Below are 26,619 nucleotides of genomic sequence, written 5' to 3'. Positions count from 1 at the left end.
ACACAACGAGAAGAAAAGCATACTCCTTATAAATGAAATAAATCGTATAGTGAAGTTTCCAGTTGAATTCGATCTGGTACGATAACGAACCAGTACGTTATTTGAAAATATCACAGGAGCACGTTTTTTCATGCATAATGGTTTATTTTCCCAATCCATTCGTCATACGTAAATAAATTATATTTTCTCACTGCTTCATTATGCGATGTGGTTTTCACCTTAGCTAGTCATTGAAATTCATCGACTTTTTGAAAATTTATCACAATTCTGTTCTGATAACCAGTATTGAGTTGAATAGACTTCTAAATCATTGTTACCTTGTAGGTAAAAATATTTGGAACAGTCAATCCTAGCCAAAAAATTGTACCAAAATGATAAACCTCCAATAAAACCATTGAAAAACTGATGTTTATCATCTATAGAGCGAGAAAATAACCTGTCATGCATCAATCTATGGATATGAATATTTCATCTAGTATTTAACCATCTCCGACAGATTCATTCAAAAAACTGTATGCCAGTAAGCATGACTGATGTTCAATATTGTCATCTGAACATTGTCGTCAACGACAGAGCACCTATATGGATTGAACATTTTTCATTTTTACTTCACTCCAAAAAAAAAACAATCTGAAGATCAATGTGAAATCGGAAACGTTTCATCGTGTGGAACAAAAATTCCATATCCCTCAACCGATTTTCGAAAAAAATAGTACCAGCTTTCTTTTCACAGAATATTAAAATTTAAGACAACGTTAAGCAGTCAATATCTGAGGATGCTGAACGAAACTCATGAGTATGAATACATTGGAAATGGTACATAGTGCATGCTTCAAAACAGATATTCTTGCTAACAATTATGGAAATTACTTTCCTTCTTGTCTATACAATTGACTCTACGACGGATATTATACAAATTGAATCTTGAGATCAGAAAGAAAATTTGTGAATTTTGGGAAATTTTAAAGGCATATTCTGAACAAAAACATGTGGCTCAATACTCACTCCACTAGAAAATCTTCACTAATGCCTCCAAAACAACTCGTGGTGTTGACATAAATCTGTCACTATTATCAATGAAGAAATTTATGCCATCTATGAAGCTCTTTCCTACATTCAAACAGCACCCGCTAAAGAGTTTCTAATAATTACCAGATAGCCGAACCTTTTCAAATATTCATCGTCGACTTGGGGAAACTGGTAGTTTCAAGGAAGGGACTCCAGAAGGTAGACCTCATGTAGTAAGAACTCCTTAAATTGAGGAAGCGGTACTGCAAGAAATTGAGGAACATCCTGAGACGAGTACGAGGAAGATTGCTAGAACTCTGAATATTTGTCGTCAAATTGTTTGGCGTATTTTGGTTGATTTTTTGTTATACCCATACCATATTTCAAGAGTGCAGGCATTACTCCCCAGAGATTTTCCACAGCGTGTGAACTTCAGTAAATGGTATCTACACAGTATTGCACTAAATCCGCAGTTTGAGACACAAATTTTGTTCACAGACGAAGCAAATTTTTCTCGGAATGCCATTCAAAATTTCCATAACAATCATGTGTGGGCTGAAGAAAATCCCCATGCAATAACCGAAACCCATTTCCAACACCAATTTTCGGTTAATGTATGGGCAGGAATTATAGGTGATCATCTAATAGGCCCATTTTTTCTACCAGGACGCCTTGATGGTCGTTCTTATTTACACTTTCTCGAAGAAGACTTATCTGGGTTATTGGAAGATGTGCCACTCGCGTTAAGGAATCGAATATGGTACATGCACGATGGCGCCCCTGCTCATTTCAGTGTAATCGTCTGAAACCATTTAAATACAGTTTATCCTAATCGTTGGATAGGTCGCGGAGGACCTCAGCAATGGCCAGCAAGATCCCCCGATCTCAACAGTTTAGATTTTTTTTCATGGGGTCACCTTAAAACTCTTGGGTATAAAACTCCCGTTAATACTTTAGAAGATTTAAGAGAGCGGATTGTTGCCTCGTGTGAAACTATACGAAATACGCCGGGAATATTTGAACGGGTGCGTAATTCCATGCGTAGAAGGGCGGAAGTATGCATACTAAGTGCAGGTGGCCACTTCCAACAATTTTTATAATCAGTTTTGGTATTATTACTAATTAACAAATGTGTGCTATTCGTTTAGACTTACTGTCACAAAATAAAAAAAAAAACTCGTTTTTGTGAAAAATTTATTTTTTTGCAGATTATGTTTTCAAATATTATTAGGGAATTGGTAATGCGTTATGAAGCAATTTTCAGATTCTCATTCATTTTAGAATTGATCTAATTTCTTAATTTGCTTTCTGTCGATTTTTATTTTTTTGAGTGAAAATCATGCTTCGGACAAAGAAATACCAGGAGATCAAATTTTCTCAAAAATAAATGAGGATTTCAAAAATGATTTTATTTTGAAAATAAAGCATTGGCGTAGTACTTTTTTCCCAAAAATATTCAATGCGAAACCCGTAGGGATGCCACTGTTTGAAAAAATACAAATTTGTGTACATCAGAAAATGCGCCTTGAGGCATGGAACATATGTACCAAATATGCCAAAGATGTCTACAAAATTATCTCAGTTATTATTAAAAAACTGATTATTTTTGAAAACTTTGCCACCCTGTATCTCAAAAGTTAAGGCGTTTAGGACATACGTCCATAGGACGTTTTTTCCTAAAATGGGTCTAAGAATTACCTCCTTAAATATCAGCATGTGTTTAAGGAACACCCTGTATACTGTTAATGAACGCATCAATCGATTTTGGTTTGCGAAATTTGGGTTAGAAGATTTTAGCTTTGATTTGAGGATAATGGTGGAGGCTGACTTATCATAAAGGGTGCGTGAAATGGCGGAAGAACTGGGCGTCAGGTCCCATGCGGTTTCAGATGGTTTAAAATGTGTTGGAAAGGTCAAAAAGCTTGAAAAGAGGTTGATCCACGATTTGAACGATCGACAGAAATTGTCACATTTTGAAGTCTGTTCGACCCTTCTTTGTTCGGATCGACAACAGAAGAGAGACGTTCAGGACAGTGGTTGGACACTGATGAACCATCCAGGTAATTCCCAAAGGCAATAACTCACCATGGTTATTGTATGGTTGTCAGCAGCTGGTTCACTATAACTTTCTACAACTAAGTCAAACATTGGTATCTCTAATCAACGCTTCTTTCCACAATGGAATTTTTCCTGATTTTCTGAAAACATCCGTTGTCCTTCCATTATATTTATTTATTCATTTATTTGTTTTATTGATCACAAGTACATCATGGTATCTGGACAAGTCATATAAAATACACACATATGACATATATAAAATTGTAAATTATAAATTATTTACAACGTAATTACTAACACATGACATATGAAACAAAATTTAAAAGTGAAACATAAACTGTAAGTCATATTTATAAATAAGAGTTAGGAGTAATATGTAATAATTTGAAACAAATTCAACCAAAAGAATGAAAAAATAACAGGAAATGTAATTCAAATTAACTTGGGACAATTCGAAATCATTTATTTCGTAGTAGGATTTCCTCAACAGAATACTCTTCAGTTTCTTTTCGAATATTTCCAGGTGTGTATCTTTCAATTCGATAGTTAATTCATTAAACAGTCTGATTCCTAGATAATTGCGACTAGTACTTGCTAATTTATGTTGTGGAATCAGCAGGTTGTCTCTATTTCTTGTATTATAATTATGATTATCACTAAGTGTCTGATAGTTGCTGATATTTTCTTTTATGAATACCAAGTTAGTAAATATGACTGATGAAGGTAACGTCAAAATACCCAGCTGTACAAACCACGGCTTACAACTTTCCAATCTGTTTAAACCTACAATTGCTCTAATTGCTCTTGTTTGGAGTAAAAAAATAGGCTGTAAGTAGATAGAGTGTCCCCAATTTGATAATCCATATGTCACAACATTATGAAATAGTGAATGGTATGTCATAATAGCCGCTTCCTTACCTAAATTAATTTTAACTTGTCTAATAGCATAAATGGCCTTAGATAACCTACTCGAAAGATTGTCTGTGTGAGTTTTCCACAAGTTGCTGTCCAAGTGGATTCCTAAAAAGTTTAACGACTGAGCATCATTTTTTTGGTTTAAGAATATCACAGAAGCTGCTTTCGCTTTATTGATTTGTAATTTATTTGCGTTGAACCAATCATTAGCTGACTCAGTTATGTCCTGATAACAGTGGATAACAGTATATATATATATATATATATATATATATATATATATATATATATATATATATATATATATATATATATATATATATATGTATATATATATATATATAAAAGAAACAGCAAGGGTCCAAGAATCCTGCCTTGTGGTACTCCATATTTTATTGGGGATTGTTTACTGAATTTATTGTCATGGTACACAAATTGTGTTCGATTTGTCATATTATGTATTATATAAGATCGCATCAAATCAAGAGATATACATTTAAAGGTGGAGATTCAGATGATCCCGCGAATCTTCGCCCGATCTCTCTCATTATCTCTCTCATCTCATCTCATTATCGAAAAACTTGTGAAAATACGTCTGACAGTTTTCCTACAACACCACAATATTTTGAGTGAAAGCCAGTTTGGTTTTCAAAGCAATAATAATACGCACGATGCTATCTTTTCATTTCTTTGTGATATTTACAATAAGTTTAGCTCTGGTAGTGTAGCAGCTGCGGTCTTTTGTGATCTTTTGATAGCATTTGATAGCGTTGATCATAAGATCTAGCTAAGAAAAATTCACCAATACGGCTGCAGAGAAATGCCGCTCAAATGGTTTAAATCTTACCTTTCAGAAAGGAATCAAATGGTAAAAACAACAGGACTTTCAGAAAAAGAATGGAAATTTTATGTGGTGTTCCACAAGGATTAATTTTGGGACCCACCTTATCTCATTATATGTCAATGACATTGCAAATTTGAGCATTTCTGTAAATTTCACTCTTTTCGCTGATGACACGACGATATTGTGAAACAACTCAAATGATTTACACAATGCCATATATTCTGATATGAAAAAATCAAGGAGTGGTGTGATGCTAATTTGCTATCCTTCAATATCGCTAAAACAAAAATTTTATCATTCAGATGTGCTCTTGGTGACCTGTCATTCAGTGATAACTTAGTGATCAAGAACGAGACTAAATCTAAATTTTTTTTTCATTTCTTTAGTTTTTATTTATTCAATTGTTCTATTTTTACCTGTATTTCATTCCACTATTATTTCATTTCAGGTTTATGTTGCTCAATATAATTGTTTTTCAGCTATTCATTTTTAATTCTTCTTTTTTAGTTGTTTCAGGGATTTCAAATCATTTTATATAGTAGACAATGGAAGTCCGAACTAGTGAAATTCATGATGAAACATTGTCAATCACTTTCAAACAAACATTTTTGTTTATATTCTTGTTGGAGTAAATTGATTACAATTCAAAGTGGAGTCATAAAAATGGACAGAACTTTCGAAATAACCTAATAATTCCAAACAGTATCCACATATCTCTTGTCACTGTCTTGCTATTTTTTTCAAATAATAACTGATGTTGAATACAATGTTTTTATTTTCATTATATCTGATTCAAGACTAATTTTTTGCCATTTTTTCCCGCTTCATTCATGAATTTGCTTTGGTTTCCTTGTTACTGTCTAGCTAGATCTTTTATGTCTTCCTTTCAAATTTAAATTATATTTTCTGTGATCCGCAAAACTCTATTCTGGGCTATAACAGCTAATGTTCAGTTACATTTTATTATTAATGATATTATTTGGATTTAGACTTCATTATTATTATGACTAAAATCATTATCTTAATTTAACCACCAGATTATTCGCAGGTAAACCATTATTTCTTCATTTTCTATTTATATCATATTCATCGTTAGTTTTTGATACATAATCATTGTTCTTCTAATAATTTTCTACGTTATTATGTGTCTCTTGTCTTGTCATATACATCAAATTATTGACTTTCATTCAATATCACGGCCACTTCTGTGGTGACAAACCATTGCAAAGAATTTCACTATCGTAGTATTCTAGAGATTGGCTTCATTTCGACATGATTCCAAGCTATAATTATATTAGTGTGTCACTTTCTTTATATCCAATGCTATACAATTATAGCCGGTTAATTCAAATTTTTATGGTCGCATGTTGTTTAGCAATGTAGCGAATATTGCCCCCGAAGATATGAATGTTTTGCCCAGATGAAAATATGGTACAGCTGCACCATATCTTAGAGAAATGTTTTTCTCTTTATGCAAACCTATTGGGTCTTCCGAAGTACAAATATCATTCCATCAAGATTTATTCACCAAGCCATCAAACTATGTTGATAATAATTCCATAAACTAGTACGAACGATATGGTATTCTTTACACTTCTACCAAAGATGGCATTTATTTTGAGAAGCAGTGTTTCCACTTCATCTTCCAAACACGAAAGTTCAGTTCTATACATTTACTTTTCAATCATCTTTCCAAAAAGAAATCAAGAGGTACCAGAAAAATCTGGTGACTATTGAGGGCATTCGATATCATCACATTGTCTAAACGAACAATTTGTTCAGGCTAGTCTCAACTCACCTACACTGCAGGTTAAAATGTACTAACACCTATCAGAAAAAGTACTCCCCTGGCTAATACCACGAAGGACATTAGATCAGCCAGGGCGTTAGTATAAGCCAGACGAGCAGTTGTGTTCTGATAGGTGTTAGTCCATTAACCTGCAGTGTAGGTGAATGGAGACTGCTTCTTTTGTAGGATTCCATTTATAGCCAGTCCCATTACTATATTCGATGCTACCTATTCTTTCAATTATTAGTCGTAGAAAATATACTTCAAAATAAACTGGTATCGGAAGTAGTAGACCCAAACATCATAACGATTTTTGATAATTTAAAAGAAAAATTGCACCACTGTTCTGTAGACAGTATAATGGAAAATAATCAACTAACTTCCATTTGATTCGATTTGGAAACTTTATGGGATTGAACACAACATAGCTGAAACTATTCGGTTGTTTCAAAGTTTTTTTCCGTTTACATGGGTTTACTTTAAACTGTAGTTTAATCCTTATTGAATCCTCGTTCAATTTATTCAAAATAAGCGTCATTTGAATCAATGCCCTTTTGTAAACGTAACACAAGTCGAATAATTCCGTCAGCATAAAAATTGTGTGCTCGAAATTCGATGAAGTGGACGAAGGCCGTTTTTGCCTGGTCCTGATATTGATGAAGGTTTAAAAGTGCTTGAAAAAATGGTGATCCTTTGGTGAGATGGTTACAAAAATCTCTATTGATCAGTTTATACCCTGACACAGGAGAATGAATATTTATTGAGATACGGAGCTGCAAATAGATATGACATTGAAACGGACAAAACTTTCGGAACAATCTAATATCATAGTGTTGTTTATCGTTTTTGTTGTTCTTCTGCTGGAACTAGGACTCGTCGTGACATAACTTGGTTTGAAATCTTTTAATTTTCATTTTTCAGCTTTTATTAATTTTTCAATTTTTATTTGTTTGGTTGTTGCTTGTATGTTATTTCTTTGTAATTTCAGTTTCTTGTTTAATAAAATTGTTATTTTCATTTAATCATATTAATTTTTTAATTGTTTTTTCAGGGTTTTCAAATCAATTTATATTATATTAGACAATGGAAGGCCGAACTGATGAAATACACAAAAGATGTTTCGAATTATCATAATTTGAAAAGGAGAAGCGTCACTGCAAAGTGTTTTTAACTCAACCTAGATTGTTTTCAGTACAATAAATAACGAAATCGAGATAATATTGGAACATGGAAACTGAGTAAACAAAATTTATATATTTTCCTTGAAGTTGCTTATTAGACAACGAAATATCACTCTCATGAACAATCAATACCAACATAGCCCTTCGAAAAAAGTAATTCATATGGATTTAATCATTCTATCACCTAAAGTTATCTTTTAATTATAGGATGAAGATACAATAATGGTCTGTTCCAATTGAGAGACGGATTAACATGATTAACAGTCAAAATTTCAGTCGATAGGTCATTATAATGTGTTTGCTTTTCAAACCCAATTTCACAGACAGATTATATTGCTAAAATATGAGTCGACATGATAATTCCAACCAGAGATTTAGTATAGACCGCAAGTATTCATAAATTGCAGCGCAAAATAATATTTTTATGGCATATGCAGTCATATTTCGTAGTGCAAAACTATAAATTCAAGGTTGTTACACGATTCAAAATCTCAGGTATTGCCTTGTAATGTTTGAATACTACAAAATCACACTTTAACAGATTGAAAAAACTGAAATAGTCGAATAGCAAACAGTACAATTCGATATTTTACTTATTTCGCAGTGTTAGATAATTATTCAACCTGAGTTTACAAAAATCGATAATATATTCTCAGAATTATTGCTGATTCGCATTTATCAATTTTCTCATGTATAAATTGCAATAAGAAGGACGTAAAATCATTGACACTAAAAGTAAGAGGGAACAAAAGAGGTTTGAAACAATATCAAGGCTGCTTTCAAAACAAACCAGTAGAATTTTATAGCTGCCGATACACTGATGAAACTTCCTCTCTCACTTTTTAATCAACAGTCTGCTCGGCTATTCCGAATACGAGTCATGTACTATTCCAATTAATTTTCAGACTAGCAACTACACATTATCTAGAACTCATTGGCACAGTTTGTCAACCAAAGTTCATATAGCGACGTCTTTGAATGTATGAGTTAACGGTTGTATTAGATTGGTCGCTACTTCTCCAGCTGTTCTGGAACGGGGAACATTTCCTGAAATGTTTCGTTTCGATTTGTACCATGATTGAAGTGGTGACCGTCATGTTTTGGTAGATAGTTTAATGACCATTGTATTTCGTCACTTCCTTTGTTTTTATTGTAGTTTTCCCGGAAATTGGGTTCTCCAAAAGCAAAGAGATTGATAGTTTGGGGTGAAGGAGCCGGGTCTCGTTAAAATAAATAGTAACTCATTTCAAGAGCTAATCTTCAAGAAATTCCACAAAATAAAGAAGTGTCGAAGATATCAGCTGAATTAATTCACTACTCACATGCCTAGAACTTTCCAAAAACACCCAAAAGTACTTCCGTTGGGCACCCGCCCCCCATAAGTAACCGTCATATTTTCGTTATCACAGCAGGCCTAGCCCTGCTTCACTCACGTCACAAACACCATAGAGAATCGTAGCAACCTCTGGTGGACATTCGAAGTCGTACTGTGGTACCGGCAACCGTTTCACAAAGACTGACTTGACAGTCACTAGCGTAGGTGATCGCAGGTGTGTATGTAAGTGCAATGCATAGTGGGGCGTGCACATTGAAAAAATGAATTAGTCTATTCGAATAACGTGTTTGGTGTTATGGTGTTGGAATTACCATGAAATATATTCATAACGACGAATGGCGATATGTCAAAATTCGTTCTAGTTCAATATGTAATCATTTCAATAAATTCACATGGAGGCTGATGAAGGTCAATATTTTGTTGAAACTTCGTTTTATTTCTGAAACTTTAATGAAGAAAGGTTTCTGAAAGTAGTTGTTTATAACATATCATGTATAATACAGAGTATTCCGAGTATAGTCAAAGTAATCTTTATTGTGAATAGTTAAAGTTGAAAGAGCATATTCTTCAAAGTCAGAGACTTGAACTTCTACGTCTAAGTGGGTAGATGAAAAAAACCATACGTACTTTTGCTATATTGTCCACTTACAATTCTGTAATTCATATGTGCTCATATATGATAAGATAAGATAAGATAATATTTATTGACCAAAACGCGATACACTTGGTATATGTGGTAAGTCAGGGTATATATTTAAAATATGACATTATGAGGACCCCAAGTCAAATAATCAAATGAGTAGTACATTCAGTGAACTTACATTGCAGTGATAAGGCACACACAAAATAAGCAAAAATATATACAATATAAATAACAATGTTAGACTAGGAATGCCAGACAAAACTTTAAATTAAAATGTATTTGAGTTGTTTGGGAGATCGTCGTTCAAGAAGTCCTGATAACTATAATAGCATTTCTGTATTAGAAGGTTTTTAATATTGTTGTGGAATTTTAGGTTACTCTTGACCTTTTTAAATTTATCTGGTATCTTATTGAAGCAGGTGATAGCATTGTACTATGGAGATTTTTTGAAAAATGACATACGATGTTGAGGGATTTGCAATAGATGTCCATTTCTGGTATTGTAGTTATGGACAGTGGCGTTCTCTGTGAAGAGATTAGGGTTTTCCCTAGCAAACATTATGCATTTCAAGATAAAGATGCAAGGCGCTGTTAATATTTTTTTCTCAATAAAGATAGCACGGCAACTGTCCCTGTAGTTCATATTGAATATAAGTCTTATAATTCGTTTTTGGGCAACAAAAACTCTCATAAAATCATTTGCCCTCCCCCAGATCATAATATTAAAATTGATATGGGAGTATACCATAGCATAATAAATGCTGAGTAACGCTGATTCCCTTAATGTTGATTTCAGTTGCTTTATTGCATAGTATGCTTTATTTATTTTAGAACATGTATTGTCTACTTGTTATGTATGTACACACATCGGAAAAGTCTAGGGATATTTTTATAACATACTAAATATCATGAAAATAAATGCATGAGGTCGTTTAATTTCGATTAAATTAGTACACTCGACCACCCTGTAGATTTCTATGGGTTGAATGAAGCCTGCAAAAACGGTAACTAATCTTTCATCAAGTTTTTTACAAACTGTAGGTTTTCGGCTAAAATGAATAATCTGAAAGTGTCGAGTTTGTGCATTCTATGCAGTTCTTGCTCAGAAATTAAACTGGAAATATTGTGCTTTAACATGGAACGCCATCACTTACCATTGGCTGAGATGAATAGAGCTGTAGGGCTTCTTCAATGTGGCATGCGACAAACTGATGTAGCTCTTCGTTTGGGGGTCTCCCAAAGTGTTATCAGTCGATTGTGGCGGTGTTTCCGTGAAACTGGCAGTCCAGCCGAACAACATCCAGGGCGAGGACGCGCTACAACTGCAGTTCAAGACCTATTTTTGGTCTTAACCGCAAGAAGACAACCGACAATCACAGCACCTGAGATGGTTAACGTGTTACAGCAGACGCACCAGGTAACCATTGGTCGTGATACTGTCAGAAATCGACTGCATGAAGCAGATCTCCACAACAGAAGGCCACTTAGATGTCCACCTTTGTCGAGAGGCAATCGCGGTAGAAGATTAGAGTGGTGTCAAGAACATCAAAACTGGGATGCAAATGATTGGGCCACAGTTTTGTTTACAGACGAATCCAGATTTGGATACCATCCAGATTCTCGTCGAGTAAGACTGTAGACACGACCTGGAAATAATGAACGTTTGAGACACGTCCAGGAAGTCCACACATACAGAGGTGGTACAGTAATGCTATGGGGCGGAATCATGATTGGCGGCAGAACCGATCTCGTTTTTCCAAATCGCTCCCTCACAGCTCGAAAGTACCTCGACACCATTCTTCCACCTACCGTCCGTCCGTTTGCTGGTGCTGTTAGTGAAAACTTCCACCTAATGCACGATAATGCTCGTCCACATGTCGCGCATCTAGTGACTGACTGGCTCACCAACGGAGGAGTTGATGTATTGCCATGACCAGCACAATCACCGGACCTGAATCCCATCGAGCATGTGTGGGACATGCTTCAACGAAGAATTACTCCGCATATGGGGAACATTCATACAACGTTTCAATTGAGAGAGCTTTTAATCGCTGAATGGACAAATGTACCTCAACAAGACATTGACAATCTCATTTTGTCGATGCACGATAGATGTAGGGCCGTAATAAACCAGCGTGGAGAAAAAGAATTTTCAGAATTCAAAATTCCTGGTAAAGTTATACCCAAAACCCGTTATTTTCATGAAAATATATTGTTTTTTAAGTGCTAGTCAGCTCATACTGGTGGTATAAGAACGTGTTCACCTGAGAATGTGAAAAATTCATCTGAAAGAAGTGACGCAAATGCTTTGTGAGTTCCCAGAAGTTTCATTCGGGTGAAGTCAATGGGCAGTTCTTTCAAAGAAAAGATGAATATACTGTGAATACTACACAAAATTTCCAAGTTATCGATTGTCAATTATGACGCCAATATCAACAACGGAACTGTGTAAGTGAATTTAGGAACAGTGGAACAATGCCTTCAACAAAACTACGTGGGTAAACAATCAGCATTAGGCTGAGTTTTATGAGAGTAATGATTATTAGATAATATGCAATAGACGGGACCGCAGAAATTTCAATAACGAATCAATTAGTAAGTATTGCATGTTGATTTGGACATCTTGAGAACTATTCTAAGTGGCATAGAACTCCAAAAAAATGTAATGCTCACATGTAACATCGTTTAGGAATAAATAATAGTTTGAAAATCTAAAAAAAAAAACACGCTTCAATAGCAACACATACTGAAAAATAATTCGAAACTGATTTAAGATTGTGTTCAACATCGATAATAAGTCCTATCATTTGATGTAACAAATGATTTTCAATAGGTCTGGAATCAGAATAAATCTATTTATGAATAAAATAAATTTGTGAGGTGCTAAATATCCATTGTCATAAATACTGTCATAAATAGGAGCTGTTTGACAGACTGGCACCTCACGCTCTTTTACAACAAAATTAAATTAGTTTCGAATTATTTTTTATTTTTCAGTTTATGGTGCTATCAATCTGTGTTTTTCATATATTTTTCACTTTTCAGTTTGGCTTGTCATTTCAAGCACATTTGTTTCAATATAAAATATATACGCATGCACAGAAAGTATGGTTGTCTCGCTGCTCTTAAATAAAACTGACATTTCTGGAAAAATCCTTTCATAGAACGATATTATTTTATGTTTCCATCATATTCTGAACATTTTTTTCAATAAATACTATCTTCAAATATCTTTATACAACCGACGGTGGAGCGCCATTCACCATGGCGCTCCATCGTGGCCATAGTACATACCCTGTACATACCCTATACATCGCAACTATTAATAAATGTAGGTACGTCGCATAGATCGCAAATTCGATTTGATGAAAATGGTAACTGGAGGAGTATCACTTGCTTTCAAGGACTCCATAAATTCAGAAGTTATGGATGTAAGTACATTCGATATGCAGTTTCCTTGGATATACCTTTTAGTAGTCAAATCAGTTGTTTGCTTTGCAGTAATGGTGTACCATCGGTAAATGAATCAAATGAACAAAATCAAATCAAAAATCAAATTCATTCAATTCAGATTAATATAAAATATATATCATTAGAGCTTATTTTACAGAACTATAAATAACATGTATGAAGGGTCGTGGCTATCTAAGCCAAGCTTGTGTTACAGTCACGAATCCAATACATTTACAAAATAAGATAAACCTACTAATTAGTTCTGGGAAGTCCTAGAAGGACAACCAAAGTGATGAGAAGTCTTTTAGCATAATAAAAGCATCAAATACGAAAAAAGATACAGAAACAACAGCTTGTAATATTGTATTAAGTGATTGCGGTATGGTAGATTAGTCAACTATTCAGTATTGTTTCTAATCTGTGGTAGTTGAGACTGATGAATGTTTTTCAATTCTATTTTCAGTTTAGTATAACTTCTGATACATTTTAGTGACGGCGGTAAAGAATTGTAGAGTTTTGGTCCAATGTATGTAGGTAATAAAATTTGATTGTCGGCATCGTGAAACCTTTACAATCTGAGAAGAGTGTAAACGAGTATTATATATATTCTAAAAAATGTACCCGTAACACTGGCTGTCCATATAATACAACGGAAAGTATACAGTTTTCTTACATTATATATTCCACTCTCTTCATATACTGCTTGAGTACTATAGAATTTATTCTTTCTGAACATAATTTTCATGAGTGAGTTTGGGATCATTTCTAAATCACGTCAGGAAGATTTGAATATTCCACCACATTTTATTAGACAATACCGTAAAATGGACTCGGCCAGGACATCATATACAGTAAGCCACATTTTTCTACTGACTATACTTCTGAGCTGATAAAATTTGTAAGTGAGCTTACGCAATTATTTAACCGTATAGTCAAAATGATCATTCCAACGAAGGCCCTGATTCACTAGGACCCCTGAGGGTCCTAGTGTATCAGTTTTTTCTATAAAGGGACAAGTGCAAGGGAGTCTATCGTTTTGGCAAGTAAGTTTATGGATTTTAATCTCAGTAATAGTGGGCAGATCCTTTTTGTTGAGGAGAATGCAATAAATTTAGTTTTTTTGACGTTGACACTCAATAAATTATTACTTAGCCAGTGGAAAATTATATTTATACCTACCTCAGCCTTTCTGTAAGCTTCTTCCAATGTATTCCCGACAAAAGTTGATGCTGTATCATCCGCAAATGAAGTTATTATACCTTCGAAGTCCCTCACTGAAAAAATATTATTTATGTATATTAGAAATAAGATAGGACCGAGCACCGTTCCTTGAGGTACGCCCCTGGTTATTAATAGAGATTCACTAATTGAATCATTTATTTTAAATCTCTGGATTCTATTAGACAAATGATCCTCAAAGATGTTTAACGCTAGTCCTCTTATACCAGAATCATGTAAACGCTGAAGAAGTATATTGTGATCCACCATAACAGTTATAGTTTTCTCTTGATTTTGAAAAGAATTGTTAACTAAATCACCTACTTCAAAGATGGTTTTTTCAGAGGATCTGTTTTCTCTGAAACCAAATTGACATTGAGAAAAAAAATTATTATTTTGTAAGAAACGCACCACTCTTTTTTATACATTTTTTCCAAAATTTTTGCAAAATTGTTTATGAGTGTTATAGGTCTATAATTAGTTACAAGTTTTCTATCCCCAGACTCAAAAATTGGTATTGTCATTGATTCTTTGAAGGAGGTTGGTATTTCTCCTACTACGAAGATTAAATTTAATATAAGACAGAGGGGTATAGCAAAGTAAGTGTGATAGTTTTCAATACTATGAAATCATTATCTATTTTGGAATGATTCAAACAAGATAAAAAAAAAGTCATCCAGGAAGGGAATCTGAATGAGAAATATTCTGAAGTGTTTACTATTCATGGTGAGGTCAGTCTTCACCTTGAAAATTTCTTGGAGCCTCTTCGAAGTTCTAAACCGTACCAAATCTCATAGACAATTGAATTGGCATTGGAGCCCCCAAATGATCGTGTTTGATATGCAAATTTTCAGGGATATCATATCTAGACTCTAATTATGAAAAATATCAATTAATCACTTGAAGATTGCCAAGTATTCAACGAACCATGAACCAGTATTTTCTGATCAGGGACAGATGAATCGTTCAAAATCCTGTTTATATTGATAATCGTCCGGGTGTTCAGTCAGCGGCATTCTTAATGGCGAATAATATTGCGAATAAAATTTTTGATAATATAATAATTATAGTTGAATTTCAGCAAGGTGATTACGTAATCGCTATGATTAACTTGTATTCCACTGCCGACAGTTTATAAGCTTACTAATAATAATAATAAATTTTTACTTTCCTTGGACAAATACATGTATGGGAATTGTTAGGCCTAATTCTAAGGGTTATTAAAAGTATTGAAACGAAAAATAAAATGTAAATTTAGGATGAGGGAGTCACATACATTAATTTTCAATTGAAAATTCGGAAAGAGAATGAAAACATTTCTCAAATAAAAAATGTTTCAAGTCTCTTTTGAATTGTCTCACATTTTCACGCTTTTTTATGATATCTTGGAGTCTGAATATTACTTGAGTTTTTCTCCCAACACCAAATCGTTATTGAAACTAGAAACTAATGCGAGCTAACCCTATTTATTCTATATAGGTATCCCATATAGGTCGACCATCCAGGCGTACCACCCGTACAGGTATACCAACCTAAATTAATTTTACAATTTTGCCTTATCTATTATTTTACAATATATGTTTACAAAAAACAATTTTCAGCTATATAAAAATTTCACAATATTGCCTATTCAAATTTATTTTTGCAATGTGTCCTTATGTAGTAATCAGTAAACCCAACAACATCATTTTATTTTAAGAAGCTATATAGTATGCTCTTTGGTATAGGTCCGTCATCGTTATTCATAATATTATTGTGTTTACTTATTTCTACACTCTCATAGGCATCTAGTTGCCTGTTGTTGTTAACTTGTCTAACTAATCTTAATGAACTGAGGTCTATGGAATGGTTTTGTTGCAAAATATGATGGGCGACTGCTGATTTTTCAGGTCTTCCATATTTTAAGTGTGCCATTTGTTCCTTGTATCTTACTTTGATAAAACTTTTTGTCTGTCCATAATATTTTGCATTGCAGTCCTTACATTCAATTTGGTAAACTCTAGACTTTCCCGAGTTCTCGACTTTGTCTTTTGGACTTTCCAAAGGGCTCTGTAGTGTATGACTTGTTTTAAAAACCACCTTCATAACTAGTTCGATGAAAATCTTTCCAAAGTTCCTCGTATATTGGTGGTATGGAACTGAGATGTATTTATCTTGGTTTTTGTCCTTTCTGAAAGTCGAGATGTCTTTCATTCTTAACCTAAACTGCTTCCTTATTATGTCATCTACAGTACCCCTCGAGAAACCGTTAGTGGCTGCTATTTCTTGTATTGTACGTCTTTCTTTTGGGAACCTATCATGTGTTAGAGGGAAATTCAAAAGACGATGCACTAAAACATTCAACCCGGCACGTTTGTGCTGTCCACAGTGATGTGAACTGTCAGGAATATACCTGTACATGCTTGTTTCTTTTCTAAATATATCGTATTCTAACCCTCCATATTGGCTCCTCATTACCAAAACGTCAAGAAATGGTAGTAGTCCCTTATTTTCTAACTCATACGTGAATTTTATTGATGGACATCTAAGTATTATTTAAAATGGGAACAAAGTCGTCAATATTCGACTTTTTGGTATCGAATATCGCAAAAATATCATCCACATACCTTAGCCAAATCTTAGGAAAATACTTCGACTTTTCTTTGGTTTCCATTTCGAATCTGCTCATGAACCAGGTAGGGGAAAAGGGGTTTACCATGGCCGTTCCTTCCTGTTGTTCATAAAAGCAACCTTCTACCTGGAACCGATTTTGTTTCATACACAAATTAGTAAGAGAAACGAATTCATCGATTTCGTTATTATTGAAATTATTATCCTCTAGTAATTCCCTGAAGTATTGCAAGATCTGTAGAATTGGGACGCTAGGAAATATGGAACTAACATCAAAAGAAACCAAAATGTCACCTTCTTGCAGAACCTCGTTTTTTGTATCTTGTATGAACTCTAAAGAGTTTTTTCATACTAAAACTTGGTTCCGCAATAGACAAGGTTTCAAATTCCTTAGTGAGCCACTTTGCTATTAGGTAAGTAGGAGCTCCAATAGCTGACACGATGGGGCGCATTGATTTTCCCGGTTTGTGGAAGGAATTTAGTATTGTCTGACGAAATCACATCACGGCTACTTCATCTGACTCAAAAATCGGTAATTTTCCTGACAGTTCTAGAGTAGAACTGCATTAAACCAGTCTTACTGGGGTATGCACCAAGGTACGCAATATACGTTTTCAACAAATGAAAACATCCGATGCTGAGGTGTAGTAAATTGCAAGTAGCTGTGCCTTATTGAGAAAATTTCGAAGATTCGAAAGAATGAAATTCGGGGAATTCAATTTTCCCATTAGTTTGTTACAGTGGGTTTTTCAACTCGAAAATTCATCTAGATATACCTCAGGGTAAGTACTAGAGTTCCACCAAGATTTAGCCAAAGCCTCGGTAGATAAAAGCATTATTCTGAAGGTGGGTTAAAGGACACGACATGAATATAGGTAATCGCATTGCCGACTCTTTAGCCAAGGGAGCGACTGGACTAAGAATTTTAGGACCTACGGCCTGATGACTTCGACAATGCTCAATCCCCAAAGAAATGGAATGAAATCAAAGGAATAAATCTTGCCAGGATCACGATGACGATGACCAGGAAAAACCTACGCTTAACAGTAGGATTTTTGACCGGCCACTGTCAACTAAGGAAACACCTCCATTATATGGGGCTAGTGGATACACCTCTATGTAGGATGTGTGAACAAGGATATGAAACACCTGCCAATATAAGGGAGATGTCTCCTAGTGACCTGTCTATCTTCCTGGAAATGACAGGATGACCTAGGAGGACAACTCCTCGGGAGGATGTATAATGGTCACATGTGGCCTACACATCCTCCCTACTCTACAGATACAGAGATACAGAAGCCTTCTCTATTTTTTCTTGGTAAGAAATTTTCTTGTCTTCTGTTATAAAAAAAATAGGTAAAATAAGAAACGAGCAAACACGTATCCTACTATTGAACTTCTATTAGATTTTACCCAAATCAATTTGTAAAAATCGTATTCTTGATCTTAGTGGTTCTTCATGGATTAAAAAAGTCATGAATGGTATTCTTAGGCAGATAGCTTCCATTTTCATGAAGGTCAACCGTGTGAGGAATCCACTGATGTGAGATGTGTTATGAGGAACAGTTTTCAGAAGAAGAAGATCGAAGCAGAGTTCAATAAAACTATTCAAGAAACTTTAAAATAATATAATCGTTAATATTTCACTACGTAAATAATACATTTGAAAATTTTGAACATCAATGAGTTTTCCTGAGTGACAGTGATTAAGCAATACTGAAAACATGATTACATCTTATTGCAGCTTCAACATAATTGATATTTTCACCTAGTAACATAAAAACCTAATAACATATCAATACGACCAAGCTTTCGGTTTTAACACCATTCTCAAGTATTCTAACACTACTGACTTAAGATATATATCGGAGTATGTATATTACCAACTACATAAACTTCAAACTGTGATTAATTGCGTTTTTTCGTTAAGGGTTCTATATTTTGAGTTTTTAATTGATTTATTGATTTCCATTGCTTCCAACCAATTCATGTTTCTTCCTTTACTACATGTATGTAAGGTTTCGAGGTTTTTCTTACTTATTTTGTGGCTTGTTTCTTGTAGATGTTCGTACATAGAAGATTTTTTTGTTTACGCCGACGTGTTCATGGAGTCTCATTTCGAAATTTCTACCGATCTGGCCTGTATATGTATACTGCAGAGCATTCACTACATTCTATTCTATATATGCCAGATTTCTTCATTCTTTCACGTCTAGGTTTTGTAATAAATATATTACAAACGTATTTTATTACCTACTCTCGGATATATATACTCCGATATTTCTCTTAGGTCAGTAGTGTTAGAATACTTGAGAATGGTGTAAAAACCGAAACCTTGGTCGTATTACTATCAATACATTAAGTAAGTGAAAATTAGACAAAGTATTTCATTTCTATATCTATATCATTTAATTGAAGATGAGTTTTCACAAAATAAATAAGTCATCAATATCACAAATTATAGGGTTAGATTCCTGATTAAATATCATGCTCCAGATGAAGAAAGATGAAACGAAAAATATATTCAAAAAATACTACTCACTACAAATACCAACAATTTCCAATACCAACTTGATATATTCTATATAAATACATATGTTGACATCACACTAAAAAATTATTAATACTCAGTTGTAATATTTTACTTGTTGTACTCATAAACAGAATCACAACTTTCAGCATAATATCTTTAAATAAATGAAATTGTTGTTCTCACTGATTCAAATGAAATAATGAAATTGTTCGGCTCACGATTAGTTTACCGCGAGCTATGATATTACGAATAAAATCAATTATAATATTTTATTCCAAATCCGACAATTGTGCAAAAGAATTATACACTTACATCATAGGGCGGTTACGTATACAAGTCTAGTAAAAAACTTGTACCAAATTTAAAATGCCAGCAATTGATATACTCTGAGCTTTAAAAAAAAGGCTGGGTCTTAGGTGCGATAGAAAGTAGTCAAGACAATACAAAATTAAGAATCGCAGGAGAAACCAAGTGTCTGCTGTGGCCTGCACTTTTCATAGATTATAAACGAGCATTTGGAAAAACCCACTACCTGTATTGAAAATGCACTGGCAGGGTTTTATAACATTCCCGTGAAAGCCTAGACCATATATTTTCGAGGGAAAGAATGAAATTTTACAATAATAATGATAACAAGATATTTTCCCTAGAAATATACAATGTTTGTTTGAAGGCAGCGGCGGCTCGTCAGAGGAGGCAAGGAAGGCTTAGCCTCCCCATAAAACTTGAGGCTATTAATCGCAATAAATTAAAAAAAATTGACAAATAATTATGATTATTTTTCCTACGTCGTACGTTCCACACCGTATCCTGCATCAACAAACCTCAAACGCACCACCAACGATCGAATAACAAAGAAACCTGAAATAATAAATGCCATACGTTGATACGTTTCAAGGGAGCTAAGCCTCCGACCGCTTTAAAAAAACACAAGCTCCGCGACACCGATCCAGTCAGCGATATACGTCCCGATTTGTAATTTAAGTTGCAGAAATTATCGCGTTAGAGGAGGCTAGCCTCCAGTTGATCTTCGTTAGTGTACGACTGCGTTTGTTTTTGATTTAATTATTCGGACGGGACGCCGTGACGGACCGGGACTGAAAAATATTTCGGTGAATCGTTTTAGTGTTTCTTGATAATATTTGTTATTTGTGTATAAAACAGGCAGTATTTTATTATAGCAGTGCTTTTTGGTATATTTTTAATGTGTTTTTAAAGTGTTTTCCTTCAATTTTAAGGTGTTTTCAGATTTTCACTTTTCGGTAAGTTTTTTTCCATTTATTTTGGATAAGTTGGACGAAATTGAAAAATCTGACGATATAGTCGATTGCTTGCTGACAAATAATTTCAAGTCTTTATATTATGATAACAAATTTTACATTATTGAAACTCTGGGAAGGCCTCCACCAAATTTGATTTCAATTAAAGCGTCATGTAATCGACAAAATCGAGGATTCAATATTAGTTGGTACGATAAATGCGATTGGTTAACCAGCTCCATTAAACGAGAAAAACTTTTTTGCTGGCCCTGTGTTTTATTTTCCGTACAAACCGAATACCAAACGTGGTCTAAAATAGGATACTCCGATTTAAAAAATTCACCTCGTTCTACAGAAAGACATTTAAAATCTAAAGAGCATATATTTTCGTCTTATAAATTAAAATTGTTTAGCAAACAAAATGGAGCAACAGCTTTAGATACAGCTCAAAAAGATGCCATAATTTCTTTTAATAATCAGGTTAGGGAAAATCGGTCAAATTCAAAAAGACTTATCGATATTACGATTTATTTGGGTTCCCAAGAATTAGCTTTTCGCGGACACGATGAAACCGAAGATCCGATTAACCGCGGCAATTACAAGGAACTTTTAATGTTATGGGAAAAATATGATTCACAATTTAGCATTTTTTTAACTAACTCAAAGACAACCCTTTTTCCTTGTTTTTGTATTTTAAATGGTCAATTTTATACGTATAATTTTCGGCAATACTCAATTTTTGTTTGCATTTATGCAAATATTACGTATTTGGCTTTGAATAGGTGGCATACCCCAAAAAATTTTCGAGCTTCCGGCGGGCTTTTCTGTGTGTATATAGTCTTTTATGACTTTAGCCTCCCCTGTTCTCCAATGCACGAGCCGTCACTGTTTGAAGGTGATTGACAGTGTTTCATGATGAATTTCATTAGTTCGGACTTCCATTGTCTGATATTGTATAAAATGATTTGAAATCCGTGAAATAACTAAAGAAGAAGAATTATAAATTGAAGAAGAATAAAATCAATAGCTGAAAAAACAATTATATTAAACAATTTCAAAAAACTAACTATAACATAATGAAGTACGGACAGAGAACACAAAAAAGTTAAATCAGAACTTAAACTTGAAAAAAATATAAATATACATACATATACACACATATATACATACTTATCAGCATGAACATGAACAATGTACTCATCAGATAATATATCTATGCAAACAATAAATATTTTTTCAAATAAATCCGGAATTTTTGTCCATTACATTTTTTTAAGCATTCGGTAGCTTATTGTAAAATTTGATACCTTCATAATAAATCGAATTTTGCCCAATTGTTTTCATTTTCATTAATTTCAGATTGCCTGAATATCTTGTCAAATGGTTGTGTTGGTCACCATTGATTTTGAAAGTCAAATTTGACTGTTGAAGCTTATTTTTGGCCAAGTGAATAAAGGTACATAAAAATGTTTTCCTTGCCGCTCAAATAAGTATCACAACAAAGAATTGAAAAGAATGATGAAAAGTGATATTGTCAACTATGTACTAGCACTTAGGATAGAAAACTTTGAAATTCTCACTATTTTAGGCCTTCAAGCCGTGGAATTTTCAATCTGAGTTCCATTAAAAGCTTATGAAATAAAATATCAATCCTAAATTAGCGACGCAACAAAACTTTTTGTAAAAACTGAGTACAGTGGCTAAATCATTGCTTTCATTCTGATCAATACTTGATATCACCCTGAACTGTAGCCATTACAGAGGCTGACTTTTTGAGTGCTTCATGTTCCGATGAGTTCAGTTGTTGCTTGACGATATCGGTAACTCCATTTTCACCAACGACGGCAGGGAGAGAAAGGAATACTTCTTCGTCGAGATCATGGATTCCCTGTGTGTAAATAAATCAACAATTAGTAATAATGTGGTGGATATTACCGAAAACTCATACTGACCAGTGGGAGAACTGGATTTTATTTCATTTTATTCGTCCAACTCAAACAGTTTCTTATGTTTTTGTTATAGATATAATCTTTCATATTATTGGGAAAGCTGAAAAGGGATACTTTTTGGAAATAGACGCTTGATATTATTACAGTTTTTGTGAGCAATATTTCCACTTCAAGCAAGTTTTGAGTGTTTTTTCAACATTTTCTACCAACTGAAATATTTTATCTTCATCTGCTTCAAGTATCTTCCATCATTTAGGGGTTTTTTCGAGTGATTTTTAGGTAATTCAAAAATAAATAATTTGACATCTCCCATACACCACAAGGCAGTTAGTATTATATGAATGAAAAATAGATTTTCTATCAAAACTTCTTTCTTGATTTCACTGTCAAGTACTCAATGATATACTTACTATGTCATATGATTGAAGCATTCGATGTCCAAAGCTAATTTTTGGACGTAGGCATATAATTGAAAACTTCAATGGAATTTGTCAAAGGTTTTAATTTTGTAGTAATTCAAGAACATAAAATGATATTTCACATTGTTTCAATGAATTTGATAAAAAATAGCTTATTTCTAATTCATTTATTCATTTATTACACCAAACAATGAAATGAAAGTTATATAATCTGTGAAATACTTATGAACGTATAAAAATAGTGAAATATCTACCAGAACTGTAGAAGGAAATACTGCTAAAATAGCTTAATCTAATATATGCTCTAATTTTTTGTGCGGAATACTGACTGGAAAAGTGTCCATCTATTGATATATTCAAAAGATTAACTAAGTTGAGTAAAGATATTAGTGGTGCTGTAATTGCAGTACTTATGGTGGAATATTGAACATGAACGGAAATCGGGTAAGTGAAATGGCAACATACTGAGAATTTCTGAAGAATCAATGTTATTATTTACAAGTTTGTGCATGAATATCATTGCAGATAATAAAATCGGCGTCGCTGTTCTCAAGATAATATTTTAAATTCATGTCATAGATTCAAAGACCTTGTTGAGTTATAGCTTGGCCACTTGTTATATCGCTTACAAAATAAATACCTCAAGAAATTGTTCTGAATTTTCTCTAGTTCTTTCATATAGGTAAGTTTGGTACTCCGCAAACCGAATAATGGAAAAAAACTCCAATTTTGGTCTCAGCAACAAAAAATAATATCAATAATATCTATATAGTAATTCAATCTATACATCTATGTAGTAATTCAATAATATCTATATTAGAGAATGAAGAAGTTTGTTTGGTTACAAAACCCAACATCCGACTACCAGAATTCATACTGAAAATAACCTTCAAAGGTATAAGGTCGATCCATCCAGATTCTTATTATCATGGAAAAACTTGGTGAAGTCTTGGCAATACAAACCATGAAAAAAAATTATAAGCGAAGCCATCCAAAACATTTCATATTCGGGTAACAACCAAAAATGTTTGCAAAGTTCATCCTACCGTGACTACCAGCATTGCCAACTTGATAAAGTCAATATGGTCGACATAAGAGCTGGCAGATCATTGGGTGTATTTTTCTGCACTTTCAATACCATTCGTAATGGAAGGAGCATTTTTTTCTGGAACCATACTGTTCTGTGGTTATTGTTTCTGCATCTCAGACATATTCGAAGGTATAACTGTGGCAATCCTGGAAATGAGAAGCATAAGGTCGCCCATTTGTTTCATATGGTAAACGTTGAACTTCATGCCTCTGAAGAAAAAAGTCTCCATCATTCCAAAAGGGTGGTGGAAAAATACGCGCACGATACCGATATGGAATTCAGGATAGACAAATGTGCAACGGTCTTCCTCCATCATCTGAATGCCGTATGAGATGTACACTATCCCAGCAGAGAGTTGCTGGTTCACAGATGTACTAAAAACACCTTCAGATTCTTAGCACACAATTCAATAACTTACGTTATTGAATTGTGTGCTAAGAGATTGCAAGAATCCAATCTCATACACAAGTCGTCAAGCGGCATTGAAAGCTCTCAGTTCCTACCAAGCAAGTTCTAAATTGGCAGCAACTGGCCAAAACCGACTCACCTCGATAGGAAGACTTGACAGATTGTCTCTGGTCTGGATACCTAGTCATACTGGTCTGTAAGCCAATGAGGCTGATGACTCCCTTGCAAAGGAGGGTGCTGTAAGCAGCTTCATCGGGCCAGAACCTGTCATTGGCATCCCTTTGGGCTTTGCCAAACAAACATTGAACACCTGCATGGTAAGATGATTCATGGACTTCTGACAGAATCTTCCAGGAATGGCTCAGTCCAAGGCGTTTATTCACCCACCGAAGCTTGATACTAAACAATTGTTGGATGAACTACGATGTCTAACAGCCCTTTTCAAGATCAATGTCATTTGAATCATCATATGCAAAGAATCGGACTGTCGGAAAACAGTATGTGTCGCCTCTGCTCGAAAAATGATGAAATAGCAGAGCACATACTTTGTTCCTGCCCCGCTGGAGACCAAATCAGGTTTTTAGAGTTTGGCAGAGACGTACTCTCGCCATCTGATCTGAAAGACCACTCACCATAAAAACTAACAGAATTCATTGAGAAGCTAGGCTTATTTGGTCGAGTTAACCTAACCTAACCCAACACTATCCGAGGGGAAAAACAGAACAACTCACAAGAGGTCAGCTCTGTAAAGAACTCTCTCTGCGGCAAGTATCAGCGCAAACTCCTATAAATCTGGTCATACTATCTGTCGGGGAAGAACGAAGTTGCTGCCATAAATTTATTACATTCCGACCCTATTCTACTCTTCTGCATCTAATGAGGGCACATGATTCTTGGACATAATGATCACAAACCATGTCTGAGCTTCAGGAACATGTTCCGACAGGCGAAACCTTTCAGGTGACGAATTATAATATTTGCCATCACAAATACTATATTTTCAAAAAGTTTTTAACATATTAATCTTTCACAAAGTGCAAATAAATGGTGCAAAATAGTTACACAAAAGTTGATGTAAGATCTTGAGGTGATTGTCAACTACAATGACAAAATAAATGATATAGTGAGTGAAAACTGCATTCCTATTTCCAGAAATCACACTAATTATTTCTTCATCGATTACAAACTCACATAATAATATTTGAAAACATATTTGTATTTATCAAGAAGTTCTGGAGCACCAACTTCCGTGAATGAGACGTTTCTAGATGAGAAAATATATCCTCATTCCTGCACAGGTTTCCTTCTGATTGACTCATCATTTAACCTTCCTCTTGTCATTAGTACTATGGTCGATTTAGGTAGAACTAGTTGTTTGGAATCCTCCTTCAAGATAGCGTGTGATTGTAGTCATTTTTGCATGCAAGTCTTCTGATTTTAGGTAACAAAGAAGTTGGAATCTGAGTAGAATTTAATGACAACCAAGTATGAAAAAAACACTTTTTTCATACCAGAACAAAAAAGCTGTCTTCTTGTCTCTCGATGATGCTAAGTTGATTAGCTAAACGTCCATCAGAAGCTTGAAAGATGGCCTTTTAAAAAGTTTCTCAAATATGTTTGTTTTAGTTTCTAAGGTCAAGACATTAAATTTTTACTGATATGAGTTTTTCCACCTGTATTTGAATTACAATTGTTGAAAATAGACTGACGCATCTTCTTTCTCATCATTGAATGAAGGAAACTTTGATACTACTCCTTGTCGGTTTTTTTACTTCTACACCTTTTTTGATTTTTTCAAAATGTATTTAACATTCTAGTCAGAACTCAAATTTTAACAGTATTTTCATGGAATTACCTAGTTTCAGATATTTCCAGCTCTCTCATAATAACTGTTTTCCTCCCCTTC

At 34.1% G+C, this 26,619-nt stretch overlaps 2 protein-coding genes across 3 annotated transcripts in view; both read right to left on the bottom strand.

Moving 5' to 3' along the window:
• Positions 1-9,336, bottom strand: part of Best2 (bestrophin family protein) — a 96,729-nt gene extending 87,393 nt beyond the window's left edge. The window contains exon 1 of the mRNA XM_074172247.1: positions 9,118-9,336. Within this exon, the coding sequence (XP_074028348.1) occupies positions 9,118-9,188 (71 nt within the window). The 5' untranslated portion in view covers positions 9,189-9,336. The remainder of the gene's footprint in view (positions 1-9,117) is intronic.
• Positions 9,337-18,668: 9,332 nt separating this feature from the next.
• The window catches only part of Ldh (Lactate dehydrogenase), a 34,637-nt gene continuing 26,686 nt past the window's right edge, over positions 18,669-26,619 (bottom strand). The window contains exons 6-7 of one of the 2 annotated variants that reach the window (XR_012464748.1): positions 22,446-22,735; positions 18,669-22,397 (exon numbers count right to left, since the gene is read on the bottom strand). Coding sequence is in view for 1 of the 2 variants with exons in the window: in XM_023172197.2 (XP_023027965.1) it covers positions 22,571-22,735 (165 nt within the window). In the remaining variant the exon portion in view is untranslated. Of the gene's footprint in view, positions 22,736-26,619 lie in introns of both variants that reach the window. The other variant, XM_023172197.2, reaches the window with a different exon arrangement.

The sequence above is a fragment of the Leptinotarsa decemlineata genome, unplaced genomic scaffold (assembly GCF_025532065.1).
Source record: "Leptinotarsa decemlineata unplaced genomic scaffold, Ldec_3_MD MMD2_tig00000035_RagTag_RagTag, whole genome shotgun sequence".
Lineage (NCBI taxonomy): Eukaryota > Metazoa > Arthropoda > Insecta > Coleoptera > Chrysomelidae > Leptinotarsa > Leptinotarsa decemlineata.
Note: the sequence above shows the minus strand (reverse complement) of the source record. Positions and strands in the feature narration are given on the sequence as shown.